Source organism: Struthio camelus, chromosome 4 (genome assembly GCF_040807025.1).
Source record: "Struthio camelus isolate bStrCam1 chromosome 4, bStrCam1.hap1, whole genome shotgun sequence".
In the NCBI taxonomy this organism is placed as follows: domain Eukaryota; kingdom Metazoa; phylum Chordata; class Aves; order Struthioniformes; family Struthionidae; genus Struthio; species Struthio camelus.
In genome coordinates, this window is record NC_090945.1 from 26,330,736 (window position 1) to 26,346,572 (window position 15,837).

At 51.9% G+C, this 15,837-nt stretch overlaps 1 protein-coding gene across 9 annotated transcripts in view; it reads left to right on the forward strand.

Annotated features, from left to right (window-relative positions):
- LOC138067160 (uncharacterized) overlaps positions 1-15,837 on the forward strand; it is a 249,788-nt gene that overhangs the window by 15,093 nt on the left and 218,858 nt on the right. For 4 of the 9 annotated variants that reach the window (XR_011140900.1, XM_068941980.1, XM_068941981.1 and 1 more), the window contains exon 1: positions 8,690-9,396. The exons of 4 other annotated variants lie outside the window; for them this stretch is intronic. Coding sequence is in view for 3 of the 5 variants with exons in the window: in XM_068941980.1 (XP_068798081.1) it covers positions 9,216-9,396 (181 nt within the window). In the remaining 2 variants the exon portion in view is untranslated. Of the gene's footprint in view, positions 1-8,689; positions 9,397-10,903; positions 14,142-15,837 lie in introns of those variants that run through there. One more of the 9 variants, XR_011140893.1, reaches the window with a different exon arrangement.

Below are 15,837 nucleotides of genomic sequence, written 5' to 3' on the forward strand. Positions count from 1 at the left end.
GGGAGGGTCGCTCTGCCCGTGGACTATGGAAATATCCTTTGCGGTAGGCCAGGCCTCGTCCCAGGGGACGGGCTCACCTGGAGTTAACGATTAACGTGTATTTCCCAGCCCCTGGAAACAGTGTTGACACTCTTCCTGCTGTTGGGCAGCAAACAATAGGAGCCGATCTGTCGTTATTTACCTCGTGCACGCTAATTAGACTCATACGTGTGTCGCCGTGTGTACGCGCACACGCTGCGGACCTGCTCCGGGAAGGGGCGAGGAAGGAAGACGGCGCCGAGCGAGCCGGTCGGGTGTGCGGACCGTGTCGCTCTGTCAGGAGAAATGGGAATAGCGTTAGCCACATGGATTCGAAGAGAAAAAAAAAAAAAAAAACAAACCACAAAATTTGATCTGCAGGCCCAGTTGCCTGGTTTCTGTAAGCAAGTGTATTTTGAGCGCCCGTTCCTGCTCCTCGCTTCCTCTGCCGCGGACTGGATGCTGGTGCTCTTCCCATTACTGCTCTGTGAGTGCAAACCCTCGCCGTTGCTACTGCACCTACCTTGCTGGGGTCACAACGCCAAGACCTTTAAGGGTGCAGAGTGCTTCGTCTGCCTTTAGTTGAAACAGTGACAATTTCCTTACTCTGAAAAACAAAAGTGATGCAGCAAAACGGGAGAGTTCAGCAGCCGTTTCCGCGCCCTCGGTGCGGAGCAACGGGCGAGCGGGTTTCTCATCGGGCGTTTCAGAGGAGGCTTCGGGGAGCCCTGGATCTGGGGGCGTTTGGGGTGCAGAAGAGGGACTGACACCGTGCCGTAGAGACGACGCAGCATGCAAGAGAGGAAGGAGGTTTTCTGCGCTCTTCATAGGAGTGTGGCTCAGGTTTTGGCCGAGAGCAGCGAGGTGGGGAAAGATGCTCCGTTTCTTTCTTTTGCCCTCAAAGTGAGGGTGGGGAACCTCTTCAGACACTTCCCAGCCGTGTCCTCAAAAGGTGAACACCAAGTCCAGAGTGTCCTCCAAGGCCAGAGTCCTGAGAAAGGGCGGTCTGGGGTTGGCTTTTGGGGCTGCTTTTGTTTCTGAAGGGAGGAAAAACCAGCGCTTTCACTGCTCTGAAACGCTTCGCCCTGCTGTTACTCCTTTTTCTTGTGGGTCTCGGCTTCAGTCTGTAGGAGCTGGCGTCTGCATAAACGTGCGTAAACACACTTAGCAATAGCAATGAGGAGATGTTACGTACGCTGGAGCCCGGATCACAGGGATGACGCCCCGGGGAAGACCGAAGAAGGCGCCTTTATCTTGCGTCACCCGGCGCGGGTGCAGCGGAGGCAGCTGTAGGGCAGTCGCGTGACCTGACCCGCGGGTCAGCTCTGCCCCGAGCCCCAGCGCGCCCCATGCGGAGAAAAGCCTTTTCCGGCTGGACCGAGACGTGAACCGAGCTGGCCGCGGGCTGGGGGTCGGCGAGGCCGCGGCGCTGGTGGCGGTGGGCGGGGGGCAGCCCTGGCGGAGGGGATGAGCCCCTGGGGACGCGGGGATGAGCGAGGCAGGTCTTTTATGCTGATAAAACCTGAAACTCTGCCGCTGTGCAACCGAGCAGCCAAAACCCTCTCGACCGCCTCCAAATCTTGCTTCTGTGGCAACAGGTTGCCAGAACTTTTTCCTCTGTCGGTTTTGTCGGAGAAATCCCACGAACTGAGAAAAACATTTTGCATTGAAATAGATGTGGCGTTTGTTTTGACAGGCAGAAGAAAAGCGCTGGGAGCCGTAGCACGGGGTGGCCTTTCTGAGCTGTAGCCCACGCGATTGGAGAGGGACGGGGGCATCGCTGTGGCAAGAGGGGGGATACGGGAAGGGATTTTCCCGCGGAGGAACGTCAGTGCACTCCTAGGACGCCCGGCACGCACCACGCTGACGCTTTCCTTTCTTTGCTGTTATTGCGCCGCCTCCTCCCGAGGCGGCCGCTGGCCCCCTCTGCCCAGGCAGGCCGGCGACGAGTTTCTGCCCGACAGCTAACCAGAAGCCTTTTCTCACCTTTTGATGCCTTTTGCTATGTTTAGGTGGCACTAAACGCTATCGAATCCTCGAGGTGTAGCTCCTCTCCCGAGGTCATGCTGTGGGGCAGGAAATTGCATAGAAAATGCCCGCGCTGTCGAATGCGCCATTTGGGGACTTTTGCTGTTGTTGTTTCCTTGACGTATTTATTTAGCATCAAGGTGGCGAAAATATTTATTTATAGGAAGGCAGCTGTTGGGTAGTGGGTAACATCACTGGTGGTTCCTTGCAGTTTGGAGCGGAAAGTGTTGCTCTCTGCGTATCAAAGCCAACGCAAATCAGCACAAACAATTGGTAAGTCATTAGCAAAGGCTGCGAATGGCAGTCGTGCTAATATTAAGCCTTCTGGTGCTCTCCCTGGAATTGCCCGACTTGACGGCATCCTGTTACATTTACAATCTGCTTTCTGTTCACGGCAGATAGGCTGACAGCCGTTTAAGTTCTCATCTGGAAAAATACGAGCGCGCTAGGGTTTGGGTGAATTTGTTTTATTTTACTTTTGTTTTTCGCTCCGACGAGAATGTCGTGATTTACGTGGCGGGGAGAAGGGCTCGTTCGAGCACGGCGCCGAGCGCCGGCGCGGTTTCGGGCGGGCTCGCGCCGAGGGTGGCCCGGGAGGAAGCCTGGCCCTTGCCGCGCCAGGGGGCTCAGCCCGCTGCTGCTCCCGTGCGGCTCCACTGCCGCCTCCGTGCCCGCCCTTTGCCGGATCGGCTTTCCCAGGAGAAGCGGGACGGAGCGGGCCCCGCGCGGGCAGGGCGCCCCGTGGCATTTTCGGGCGCTCTGCTCCGCTCCGCCGTGGCAAAACTGCCGCTGGCTTCAGCGAGGTCTGTGCGTGGCCAGCGTGGCCAGCTGGGCTGGGGTTTGCTCCTCTTTTCCGTACCTTGCAGGGGTAGTTTTCCTCCACCTCTCTGGAGATGCAGATGCCTCCTCTTGCCGTTGTGGTGTGATGTTAAGGTAACGCTCGCGCCCTCTTGAGCTGGGCCAGGTGCGACACCTTCCTGAACGCAGCTATCTCTATGCGCTTTGAAAACCAGGAGCTGCCAATTCGTATTGCCCAAAAGCCTTTAAACCGGGTTTAAAAAAAAAAAAAAATTATCATCCTCCCTTGTTGCTTCAAATCCATGCAGGCGTGCTGGTGCCGGGAAGACGCCCAGAGAAGAGCCTGGGGTGAACCCCTGTGGGAAGCCCAGGCAGCACTTAGATAATGAAACTAGATGCTGCAAGAAGGAAGAGTTTAATGGGAAGTTGTTGAAAGGTTGTCTCCTTCCAAGATTTTTCTTCCTTCTCCAGTTCGTCCTCCCTGTGTCGCTTGGCGTGCCTGTCCCCCCCGCCTGGCACGCGCTCTGGCACCCCACTCGAGTCACCCCAGCAGAGCAGGCCCTGTTTGCTGGTGTTAAATTCTCTAGTAACTGCTTTGCGGACAGGAAGATAGGGATGGTGGACACGTGCTTTTCTCCATGAGCTGTGAACAAGCTGGTTGGAAGATGATCTCTTCCTCTGTGCTGTGAAAAAGAGCCATAATCCCTCTTCCCCTTTCAGTTTTCACAGAATGTCCTTATTTCTGTAAAGGATGAAAATACAAATTTTCAGATACACATCTTCCACTTTAAATTTAGAAAGCCCATGTTTTTGTCATACGATACATGGGACGGAGTATTTTTGCCGGCTTCGCTTAGGAGGCGTGCATTGTTGTTCTTATCCCAAACACAGTTCTGTGCTGCCCGTATACAAACAGTTCCCTCCTATCAACGCCTTCAGTGATTTATGCAGCAGGCTACTCGTTTTTGACTTCAAAATAGGGTTTCGAAGTGCCCTGCCTCAGTATGGCTGCAAAGCGCCTGCAGGTCGAAGTCCTTCATCCCTGTCCCATAAAGAGCAGAACGTGAGAAGAAGATTTATTCTTTCACCTGGGGGAAAATCCGTCGGGGGTGGCATGAGGCACTACAGCGGGTCTCCCCTCTGCCCGGGGGAGACCCCCCTGTCTTCACGCAGCTCAGACCGTATCGCCTGTGTCCCCAGCCCGAACTGGAGCGAGATGCAGGCACCCCTTAGCCCGTAGAGCTGCGCCGGCAGCGTGTGCCTTGCGGAGCTGGGAGCGGGGCGGGATAGACAGGATTAAAGGATTTAAGGATTAAAAAAAAAAAAAAAAGAGGAGTCAGTTGTCGCAGTTGTTTTTCCCCCCCTTCTGGCGTATGAGCAGCCTCTCCTATTGCTACTATGGTTTTGCAACTGACTCTGTCCTTTGAGTTCCTGTTTTCACTATTTGCCAGCAAACGAACAGAAATCCTGTGGCTTAAAGGCAGCGGCAGGGGGTAAAACTAACAGGCCGTCTCTGTTTCCAAGGAAGACCTCTACCTGCTGGCGTCTGCTGCAGCGGGAGAGCAGCGCGTGGGCTCAGGGCTCGCCGCGCGGTGGCCGAGATTGCCGGCGAGCCTTATCTCCTTTGACCAGAGCCCATCTCCTGACTGGGAGAGAGCCAAGGTGACGTCCCGTAACGCAAACAAGGACGTGGAAATAGGGCCGCTCTGCAGTTCACAGGAGAGAGGGCCCTCCGATACATCAACAACAGATGGCCCGTGGGCTGACAACAGGAAGAATATGACTCGGGGCGTAGAAAGTGGGAAGTTGCGATGTCAGACTGAAACGAGGCGCCTGCCGGTTTCACTGTTTAGTTAGTGTTTCTCGTCTTTGGATAAACACAGGACACTTGGTGCAAGGCTTAGCGCTCTGGCACGTGACCTGGCCAATGAGCCGAGCTGCTGGTGATGTCTAGGAAGAAATGCTAGCTATTTTTAGGACAGCTGTTATTTGCAATGTACAGGGGGGGAAGCTGGAGAGGAAAAGGAAAAGCTGCAGAAATTGCATGACTTTCCTTCAGGAAAGTAGCAAAGAACAACAACATCCTGAAAAGAGGGAGCAAAATTGCCTTGGCTGTCAGAGCTGGGGTGTCCCAGGGCCGGCCCCAGTGCGGGGCCGCAGCCGAGGTGGTGGCTCCCTGCCACCGTCAACGTGGGGCGTCAAGCAAACCCCAGCAAGCCCTGGGGCCCACATCTCCTCCTCGCTCCAACTCTTGTGCCAGACCAGGTGCAGGAGGAGGAGATGGTTTAAACCATCAGAGGGGAATGGCTGGGCGCTCTGGACCTTAGTAACAGGAAGCCTTCAGTATTCGTGGAGGATCTGAGGGCAGCCGAAGCGAGAGTGATACGTATATATCTGTGCATGCATGTATGTGTGTCTGTATTTTTAGCTGGAACAATTAGTTTGGGGATCCCTTTTCCTACTCTTTGAGTTCCTTTCCCTTCCCTGTTATGGAGCAGATCGAAATGGCTCCCCCTGCCTTCCCCCTCTTCCTTTGAATCGCCTTTTATTTTTGCTAGGGAAAAAGAAAATCCTGTAGCATCGTCGTTGCCACAGCTGAAATCTCCGGCTGGGCTGCCAGGTGCGGGAGGTTTCAGAGGCGCTCCTATTCCTAGAGGCAAATGTTATTCTTTGCAACATCTGTTTGGGGAAAAAAGAATTTCCACCGCAAAAACGGACCTGCCTCTGAAAAAGAAAGCGCCTTTACCTTTGTGCTGGCTCAGCTCCGAAGAGCCGGAGACCTCTGCACTAGCTGCAGGGTGGCTTGACAAATAGCAGCTGAGGTGATGAATTGCTGGAGCAGAAATAGGGCACTGGAGGGTGGCGGGACGCGCCGGCAGAGGACGCATCAGACGCTCCCGTTCAAGCCCGTGGCAAAGGGGAGCCGCCGGGGGAGATTTAGTGGCAGCGCGGGATCTGCAGGGAGGCGTGAGCTGGGGAAGCGGGGCGGCGTGGGGACCTCGGGGACGGCTGGGCCGCGAGCCGCTGGCACGGGGGTCAATGCTAGGAAAATCCTCGGGGCTGCTGCGATGGAAGAAGCCAGCGGCAGATGGGCTCCCGACGGGTGTGCGAGCTGCGATATGCCGGGAGGTGTGCGAGTAGCAGGGAGCTCTTTTCAGTGCGTGACTTGGCAGGCAGTCCTTCTGTCGGGGCCCGCGGGTAATTAAAAGCCAGTTTTACGCACTTTGCGATATGCAATCTACTCCTTTGGTGAAGACGTTGATTTTATTGGGTAAAAATTATTTACTGGAATTTTAAAACCAGTGACCGGAGTAGAAGAGCGTCCCGTTGTCACCAGATACATTTAAGGTCCGTGCCTATGCTTTTGCTGACACCGGCCAGATTTTTGTGGGTTCGGGCAGCAGCGTAAAGCCTTTCCTTTACCTGACTCTCGTGAGCAAAGGGAGCTCTCTCCTCCTCCTCCTCTGAGCGGCAGCGTTAAGAGCTAGGCGGTAAGAGTGCTACGTTTTTCAGAAGTCGCAAACGGTGCTCAGGGCCAGTAGCCTCCACATTGTGCCCGTTTTTCAATGTGGTGTGCGCGTGATGATATATGCAGACACAAATATATGTATGTATACATGTAGATAGTTATACGCATGAACCCTCAGGCACACCCCTGTGTTGTCCCTGGGCTGAGCGCCTTTACTGAATGCTGGGGGGCACCGCCGTACGCTCGGCAGGATGTGTCTAAGAAGGGATTTCTCGGGGCAGCCCCGAGGGGATGCGGCGCCGGCCGCACGCTTGCGCTAGACTTTGCCGCGTCGGTCCTCGCTCGGGCCGAGGGGCCGCTTGCGAGGGGCGGAGGAGCTGACTCAGTGTTGGTGGGTGCCAGTCCTGCCTGGGGCTTTCTAAGGCGGTCGGTCACCCGCAGGGTTAGTAAGTTCAGGATGCGCCGGCTGCCCCAGCGTGACCTGGGCAGAAGTCATCTATCTCGTGCACCGGCGGCGGCGCTGGGGCGGGGAGAGGAGCGGCACCAACGCCGGCTGCTTCTGAATCAGCGATACCGAGACGAAGCGGCCCGTCGTTGCCCGCCGGCCTCGCGCGCCGCCCCGCTGCCTCCCTCGAGACCTTCTGCGAACTCTCCCTCCGCCGGCTCAGGCGGGGCGGCCCCGCGGCGGCGGCCGTTGGCACCCGCGCCGTTGCTCATTGCGCGCTGCTGTCACTTCTCTGAATGGGAGCAGGTGGCAGCTGATTCATCCCTAGAATCAGTATGATTTTCATCTGCAGTCTCAGGTTAGGGTGGTTTTTTTTTTTTTTGGTTTTTTTTTCTTTTTGGTTTTTTTTTAATTTAATCCCCAGATGATTCATCTGCTTACGCTGGTACTTCAAAAGCTGCAGTCCCCAGGGCATTGCCTTGTGCGGCCCGTCTTCTAGGCAGCCCTGGCAGCTCTGCTTGCCTCTGCAGCGCTGAGGCGTACGGTCTTGGGCTTTTGTACTGTCTGCTTGCTTATGTACGCGAGGTTGGCGGCGTTATCTTCAGCCGCGGCTGGGCAGGCAGCCCCAACGCTCACGCGGCTCTCCGTAGCCCGGGCGAAGGCTGGGGCCGGCCGCGGCGCGGGGCAGACGGCCACGGGGCTGCCGCGCGGCGCCGCGGCGGCGGGGGCTGGCGGAGGCGGCTGACTTGCTCCTGGCAGGGGCCGGCAGCCAGCGGCGGGCGCGTCCCCTTCGGCAAGGGAGGCACCGCGGTGACTCAGAAACGTTTCTCGAATCGAATCGAATCGTCGCCTCTCAGGATTCCTGCGGGGAGGTGCGACTTGCCCCTTTTATCTCACGTAGGGCAGGTCTTACCAGAATTAGGAGAGGCCTCCGGAGGCCAGGGCTTTGTGACGATACCCGTGCAGCGTGCTTACGCCCACTGTAGAAACCTCAAAGGTCCCTAAAAGCACCTTGCTAATCTCTGACTGTGTAACTCCGGGTTTCAGAAGTCGGGCCCTGGCCTTCAGGAAATACAGGGCTGTCGCTGCAAACGAGTATTTTCTCTTCATTGACCTCTGCAAACGGGACAAGAAACCCTGGGGTTCAGCACATCCAGGTATTGCAGTTCCTGAGCGGGCACAGAGCTCTCTAACAAGCAGCACCACGGTTCATTCTCCCACGCTGGCTTGTAAAAGAGCCAAAGGTGAGCGTGGCAAGGGCGAGCTGGCTCCCTTCGTGAGCTTCTCCTGCAGGAATAACACGCACTGCAATATCTGAACACCGCCCGTGACCTCTGAGAGTGCGTTAAAGACAATAATCTAACACGTGTAACGAGGGTTAAGGGTGCCTTTTATGTACCCTTGTCCCAAAGTCCTCCGAGCTGGCTGCTTGTAGTGGTTAGGAAAGATAAGAGAGCATACTGTCTGTGGAAACTCTTGCTGCTACTGTCTCAGCAGAGACGGTGTTACCTGCCCGGATTAGTAAGGCATGGTGGGCCTCAGCTAGGCGTAAAATTGCCTGTCCTCAGGAGAGCCTTAGCACCACTTCACGGTATGGGGTCAGTGCAAAGTTAGGGTGCTGGGGATCCGAAAGGGGAACTCAGGAGCCACGAGGCATGTCCAGGCAGACGAGGTGTTTGGCAATCAGCCATCGGGCTGTGACATTTTGCGTTATCATCTAACCCATAATGTTTTAGGATGTTGCTGGCAATGACTACAGCTACATATCGTGGTCTCACAAAACCATTCTTCCAATGGCTGCCAAAGTGCTTGACTGGAAGTGGTGAATCTGGCTGGAAAAGTCTCATCCCTTGAGAAGCGTCCCCCTGAACGCCCCCAGAGCTCTGACGCTTCTTCGTGGGGTGGCTCAGCACGTCCTGACGGACTAGCTAAGAGAAACTAAAACACTCATCTAGAATAACAAAGCGGCATTTTAAACTTTTAAGAGCACTGAAATGAAATCCTTTCAACCATTAGTAATACAGCCAGTTAAATATTGATTGTCTTCTGTAGGCTGGCCTGTGAGGTGGTGAGAAAGAGCAGCTGGAGATAATTAGGGTTGGGGGCATGAGGACTTTGAACCGGGTTTTTCCGATCACCGTTTGGAGACAGCAAAAGGGAAGGACAGATGAATGTCAAAGAGTTGTGAAATAAGCTCAGAGAACAAGAGGATTTTGAAGCTAGAGATATTTCCAAAGAAAGAGAAGAAACTGAGACTGCAGAATAGCCTGATGAAATACAGACCGCGAGGGAGCCAGGAAGGGGAAGTTCTTGTTGTCTTAAAGGGAAGACAGGATGGAGACAGGCACGGGATGGGGAACAGAAAGAGACTGACAAATGTGGAAGGAGAAATGCAGACAGTATGGGTGAGAGCAGTGAGACCCGTGGGAGGTATACAGGGTGTAGGAGAGGAAAAGTATGGGAGGGAGAGCAAAGGGAGGTGTTAACACCCTGCCACGGAGCAAAATGACACAGCAGCGAGAGGAAGTTAAGCAGAAGCGGGAGCTGGGGCTGAGTCTGGTGACAGGGGGTGGGCAGGAGAGCCGGGCAAAGCTGAGAGCACCAGGGGTGAAGGACCAGCACCCAGTATATGGACATGGTAGGAACTATTTAGATGCGTGGCTCAGATGCAACAGCGTCCGCTCGTGTGTGCAGCCCCCCCCCACGTTCCTGAACATCCCTGCTTTCTCCCTGCCCAGACCATGGTGCAAATGAGACAGGTTTTGAGGTAGCTCCAGCTGTTGGGCTTTACTGCGAAGGGCTGTGTTTTGTGCGTGTCTTTCGTATGTGCGCGTGACTGTGCGAGCTGTCCCTGCAGGCATAGTGGAGCGGGAGCGCAGAGGAGGTGAACGGGTGGCGGAGATGAGGGCGAGACAGGAGGGAAGGGCTGGAGAAGGTTTTCCCTCTGGGAAAATGCCTGGGATGGAAAATAGACGTCTATTTTTGAAGGGAGGCAGATCGGGTAGAACCGTCCTGGCTGTAAGACGTCTGCTGCCTTTTTGACACTTTAGATTTTGACTTTATCCTTTATCCCGTGGGGTACCCTACGCAGGGATCCAGGTGTAGCCCTGGGCTGGATGTTGCAGTATTTGGCTAAAACTATTAACTTTGTGCTCTTTTTGCATTGGCCAAGATGCCGCCAAGAGATGAACGTAGTCAGTCTAAAATGCCCAGAGGGCAAACGAGGAGCAGTACGTGGGCTAGCAGGTCCGAGTCCTGCCGAAAGCCCTGGCTTTGGCGCTGCGTGGCCTGCGGACGCGCGCTTAGCTTTAAGCTTGTGAGTGGCCTTCTTGCTCCCAAGCCATGGGGAGCTGTGGTCAGGCTGAACACCTAACCATCCCACCTCGGGGCAGGACTCCTCTTTCGGTTTTCACCTGACTTCCACTTTGCCTTCAGCTCACCTTTTCTGCCGTTTCCTTCAGGCCTTTTAATTAGGGGGAAAAAATTACGTTAAAGTCAATGACCTAAATGCCTTAAAAAGTAGTAACGGTTTCTTATTCCAAGTACGTACTTTGGCAGATGCGAAATGTGTCCTTTCTATGGATAATTCTCCACTGCTTGCGGGTGCCCCTTTTTCCCCTCTGAAAATAAGAGTGCTGTAAAGAGCCTGCCTTTCTAATTGAATATGTGCGTAGACTGTGAAGGTGCAATCTAATATAATTAATGCTAATTAATTATTACATGGTCAAATGAGCAAGAAATGCACATGCGAAATCAAAAAAATTAATTATAGGAAAATGGGATAGTCAGTTTTATGTTCAGATACGCGTTTATTTGAGTAAGCATGTACTCAGCATTTTAAAAAAGGGTTATGTAAGGTTAAAAAAAAAAAAAAGCTGTGAGAAGAAAGCATTTCCTAAAATGCTCCCTCCTGCATATTAAAAAAAAAAAAAAAAGGGCAGAAAAAATAGACAAAGTTAAGAAAAAGAGGCCAGTTTCAGTATCACTCACCTTCAAAGGAGAAAGCATAGACATTATGCAGCATGCTGCACGGTTGCCCCACAAATATGCCTGGACTGCACATTTAGTCATTCCTCCTCTATCGAATGACCAGAAAGGGCCAGACTTTGCTAACTTGACTGTCAGTGGGCGGTGTTTCATTTTGCAGGCGCTCCCACTGACGCCAGAGAAAGTGGGGAGAGAAGGTTAGCGGGTGCGTGACCGAAAGCGGTGGGGTGGGAGAGCGTGCAGGCGAGAACGGCTGTCGTTACGCTTGGCAGAACTGGGCTCAAATAGCTACGGCAGCTGCACGCGGCTCCTTCCTATACCAGTATCAAAGTACCTGTATGCAAAGCAGCCCGAGTCGCTGGCAGAGGAGGTGCGTGGGGTGGGCAGGACCGCAGCGGCGTCCGAGGTGGCTCCAGCCGGACCCACGCGAGCCGCGGGCTGCCCCGCTCGCGCTCCGCAAGCCCTGGTGCCCTGGGCTCCCGCACCGCCGTGCTGGGTGAGCCCAGAGCCGCAAGGGAAAGGGGGCGCGCGGTCGTGCTGTGGTTATGCCCCGTGCATTTCCTGCGCTCGGGGCTTCCTTCGGCTCCTCCGCGCTTGCTGCCGCCTCTGCCTGCTGCTCTTCTTCTTCGCTGCTCAGGACCGGGCAATATTTTCCCCCCGAGGTTTTGTTCGGCTCTCCGGCCTGACCCATCTGCGCCTCCGGCTATGGAAAAAATGATGGGAGACCTCCGACAGCTGGAGCGTGCGAGCAGCTGCTGGCTGGAGAGCGTTGGCGTACGGTTGTCATCCAGCAAAAGTCTCTTACAGTTGGGTCTCGTTGAGGGTGTAACGCGCCGGGAGCACCGCCGTTGGTTGCGAGCGGGATAGGTGGCCTTTCCTCGTGGACAAAGGGGAAATGCGTCTGCCCGGGGAGCCCCAGAGGAGGGGAAAAACACAAACTCACAGGAGAACCAGATTTCGGCTCCTACAGGAGAGATTAAAAGGATGTCACGTTATAGCCAAAGCTCCACGCTCTCTCATCCCCTACATCCAGAGGGTCTGGTTGTAGATGCTGTAATAAAGAAAATCAAGCTGTAAAGATGGTTTCAAAAAAAATTTTCAGTGGAAAATCTAATTTTGTCCTAAAAACAGCTTTGATTGATTGAAAATTTTTACTAATCCTGGTGTGAAGACTTGCGGTGCCAAACTGTTTATGTGCTTACACCTTTCCTCTGAAAAATAAGTGGGAGGACAGTAGCTTTGGACCTTTCTCCAAGGAAGAGCGTGGTAATTTGCTGTTGGTACACATCGATGCAGAACTGCTATCGCCTCTGGGGGAAAAAGGAAGAGAAAAGGAGAAGCTGTTCTTTGGAAAGGGGTAATCATCCGAATGTTTCCTGAGATCTACTTCTGCACACAGGGCTGTAAAACTAACTCTGCGTTGCACCTGAAGGCATAATCGCGTCCTTGGAAACGTGTAACGGCAAAATTTGTGTCTCCGAAAGGAAACAGCAGTGCTGATTTGGGATTCATTGAATGTTTTATCCAGGCACAGGCATCAGGTCAACCTCCAGGAAGTGGGTGGATGAAAGGATGAGGAAGAGTGTGTGATTTGTATTAAATTAGAAATAATCAGTTAAGCCAACAGCAGTTCCAAAGAGCCAGCAGACCATTTCCAGTAATTGATTTTTTGGGAGCCTTGCATGGTGCTTTTTTTTTCTTTTTTCTTTTTTATGAATCTCTCCCCTGATGATTAACTAAGTAATTCCTCTAGCAAGTACATACTCTCTGAAATGACAGTTTCCTAACTTAGAATTTACTAGGAACAGCTCTAACTCACACACTTGTGGAATTTGCTTTTCTGGACCAGTTCCACGCCACCTCTCCAGACATGCCCCGGCCCTGCTTGCTCCTGTTGCCCACAGCATCCAGCCCTCCACCCCGACGTACGCGCTCCGTCCTCCACACCACCCATTTAAATGAGAGACCCTCGTCCCAGCTTTTCTCAGGAGAAAACTATAAACTTGAGAGCGTACTACAGAGACAAGTCCTTATGGCCACTGGCCAATGGCAAATGAATGCAAACTAGCAGGGGCACCTGCTTCCTTTAGCTTCTTATAAACCAGATAATTATCCTTTGGCTTTGATGCTACATCATCAGTGCAGTGTTGGCTTGTCAAGTTGGCAGGACCCCATGCGGTCTTAGCAACAGGAAGTTTCTTCTGTGAATGCTTAAAACTTTAATAATTATTTATTGAATAGGTAGGATGAGAGCCAGGACATAACAGAAATGCAAGGAGTTTCCCAGGAGACCTTCCAAACCCTTTGAGATATTAGCAAGTCCAGCTGTAAAGTTATTAAAAGGAAAAAAAAAAAAACAAAACCTCATTCTCTAAAGAGCTTGTGGCTATTTTTCTTGTTCTTTTTGTCTCCCTCATTTACCTGGCCAAATCTCTTCAATCTGCCTTTATTTAGTAAAGTTAAGGAGACCATTTTCTTTTATAAACTGAATCCTTCCTGAATGATCTCGGTGGAACTGCTAGAAGAACAGAATACAAATCACAGCACCAAATTTATTCTCAACAAAGGGAGCTGTTGCTGCTAGTCCTGAGACAAACAGATAAGTCCAGTAATTATAGATAAGTGCTTTTGTTTGATCTGTATAACAATTTCTGCATTTTCAGGTAATTTCCCTTAGGCGTTCACAAGCAGGTGGGAAGAAGTTCTCATACAGGCTGTATTTTAATTTATTTTCAATTGACTTCTTGAGGAGCAAACAAACAGCCTTCCTTGCTCTCATTTTTAAAACTAAACTTTTTCCTGAGACTTTGTATGAGCTGAAGTTACGATTAGTTTTTAATTTTATGCTTTCTGATTCTCCCTTTTCCCCTAGGTAAATCAGCAAATAAGATAGAAAACCCTGTTGCTTCATTCTTGATTTTCCCGAGTAAAAATGATTCAAAATGCCCTTACATCTTGCAAGCCTTTTATTATAGGAGAGGGGCCAAAAGCCCTTGTTGAGGTTTGTCCTGACTGCGTTAGATACGATACGAACTTCTCTTCTTAAGACCAACCACTGCCAGTGGCGTGAATAACTGAAAACTTTCATTTTTCCCAGCCTTCCCGCTTACACTTCAGATTCTTATGAAAAACTAATGAGACTGTCTCCAGAGGTACTAACAGGGATACAAACGCCTTGCTGGATCCCATACACCCCCAACGTGCTCTCCTTAACAAGCTAACGTGCATCCGGGATTTGAAGACTGCTAGAAGAAACGTTCCCATGGCCAGGATTTTCAGAAGTGGATGCAGACTAAAGCCAGCTCCATAACTCAGCAGTGAAGTCAACAGCTTGTTTGCCCAGTTGCAGCTCCCTGAAACAAAGTCAAAATCGTGGAGCAGGTTGATAAGCTAATGGTATGGCCTGTGCAGTCATTTAGAAAATGCTCTTTCTGGCAGAAATCTCCCCACCACATTTGTGTTTCTAGGTGATTGTGAGACATTTCCAGAGATTCCTGCTAGGGAAGGTTTTATTTTTTAATGCGCAAAATGAGCACAATAGAAGGCTGCTTGACAACGTGACTGGAAATTGTTATTTTAATGTTGAGAGAGCAGCTATTCAAGAATGCCTAAAGCAAATCAGGTATGTCCAGCTTTGCATCTGGCTCTTCCCCCATTCTTTGTGGCTCCTGGAGCATTATCCTTACTCCAGAATAGCAGCCTTCATCACTTATACCTTCAGAGTCACTTTGGTCATGATGGTAACCCCAAAAGGAGGGCTCAGTCTGGCCAAAGATAAGGGTAGCTAGGTGGGGGGTTTTGACTTTTTTTGGGCTGCTGATGCTGGGGAAGGGAGGACTGAGTGACGGTGCAGAGGGGCTGAGTAAAAGAGCACGGCCCCAGAAATCTGCTTGCTCGGAGCAGTCCTTGGTAGCTTTGTGATAGCTGTTCCTTCACAATTTAATACTAATAGTTAATAATGATATAATGGTTAATAGTAATTCCAGTCCTCTTGTGGGTGAAGGAAATCTCAGACCTGGCAAGGCTGCGACTGAAGGGCACAGAGGGATTGTCTGCAGTGCTGTTTCTTGCGGTGAGGTGTCAAGGATGTCTCAGCCTGAGGACCACTAGCGTTTCTGAAGAATCTCAGCTGTGTTCGGGTTACTTTTACCACCCTAATGAAAAAGCTGGTATTGAATGGGCTGAAGGAAGGTCAGTATAAGATAAAAATGACTGCGTGTGTATTTAGTGTAGATCCCCTGGTGGGACTGTGAAGATCTAGCCAAGAAGAGCAGGGAGGTCAATGGAAGATAGTCTACGTAGCGCTCCCAGCCGCTGGACCGTCTTTCTAACGGCAGAACCAGGTGGCCCTCCTCGGTCGAGGGCGCTGCTCTTTTGTGACTCTGGCTCCAGGTCCACCCTGGACGGCCGCGTTGAATACTTCAGCGGGGTCTGCAGGAGGAGAGTCTCACCTCATGTCTCTAGCTAACTAAAAAGTCAAAACTTGGTGTGCAAATGCATCCAATGGTTCATTCCTCCGAGCAAGAACAGCACTAAATTAAAGGAACCAGCAGTGGTATCATTGAGGACCTAAAAAAATAATCCGTTGAGTACCATGTAGATTGAGCAGAAATCATGAGTTTTTGCTGTGAGTTTGTGAGGTCTTGGCCCAGAAGGTTCTTAGGATCCTATTCGTAGGCAATGTAGTTATTAATGAATTAAACGGGGTCAGAGTGAAGACTTGAGCACTGATCCCTGATTGTGCATAGTGTTGAACTTGTAGCACGTTTTCAGGTCTGTGCCAACTTGTGCTGCTGGAGCCAGTGCCTGGGCCTGGCACGTCCTGGAGGAGGATGTAGCCGTCCTATCTTGGTGGAAGGAGAGCTTGGTTCATGTGCATGTGAGCGCGTGCCCTGCGCTGTGACCTGTTTCCTTTATTAGCACGGATGTCGTCTCAAAATCTCCTAGAGGACAAAGTGTAGTAGAAACCTCAGACCCAAGCATAATAATTTCACTCTTTGTCATTATTGACACTGATCTTTCATGGAGGGTTTTGACTGTCTCTGGGTATGTCTAACCCAGTTTGATAATTCCCATTAGACTTTCCTTGTTT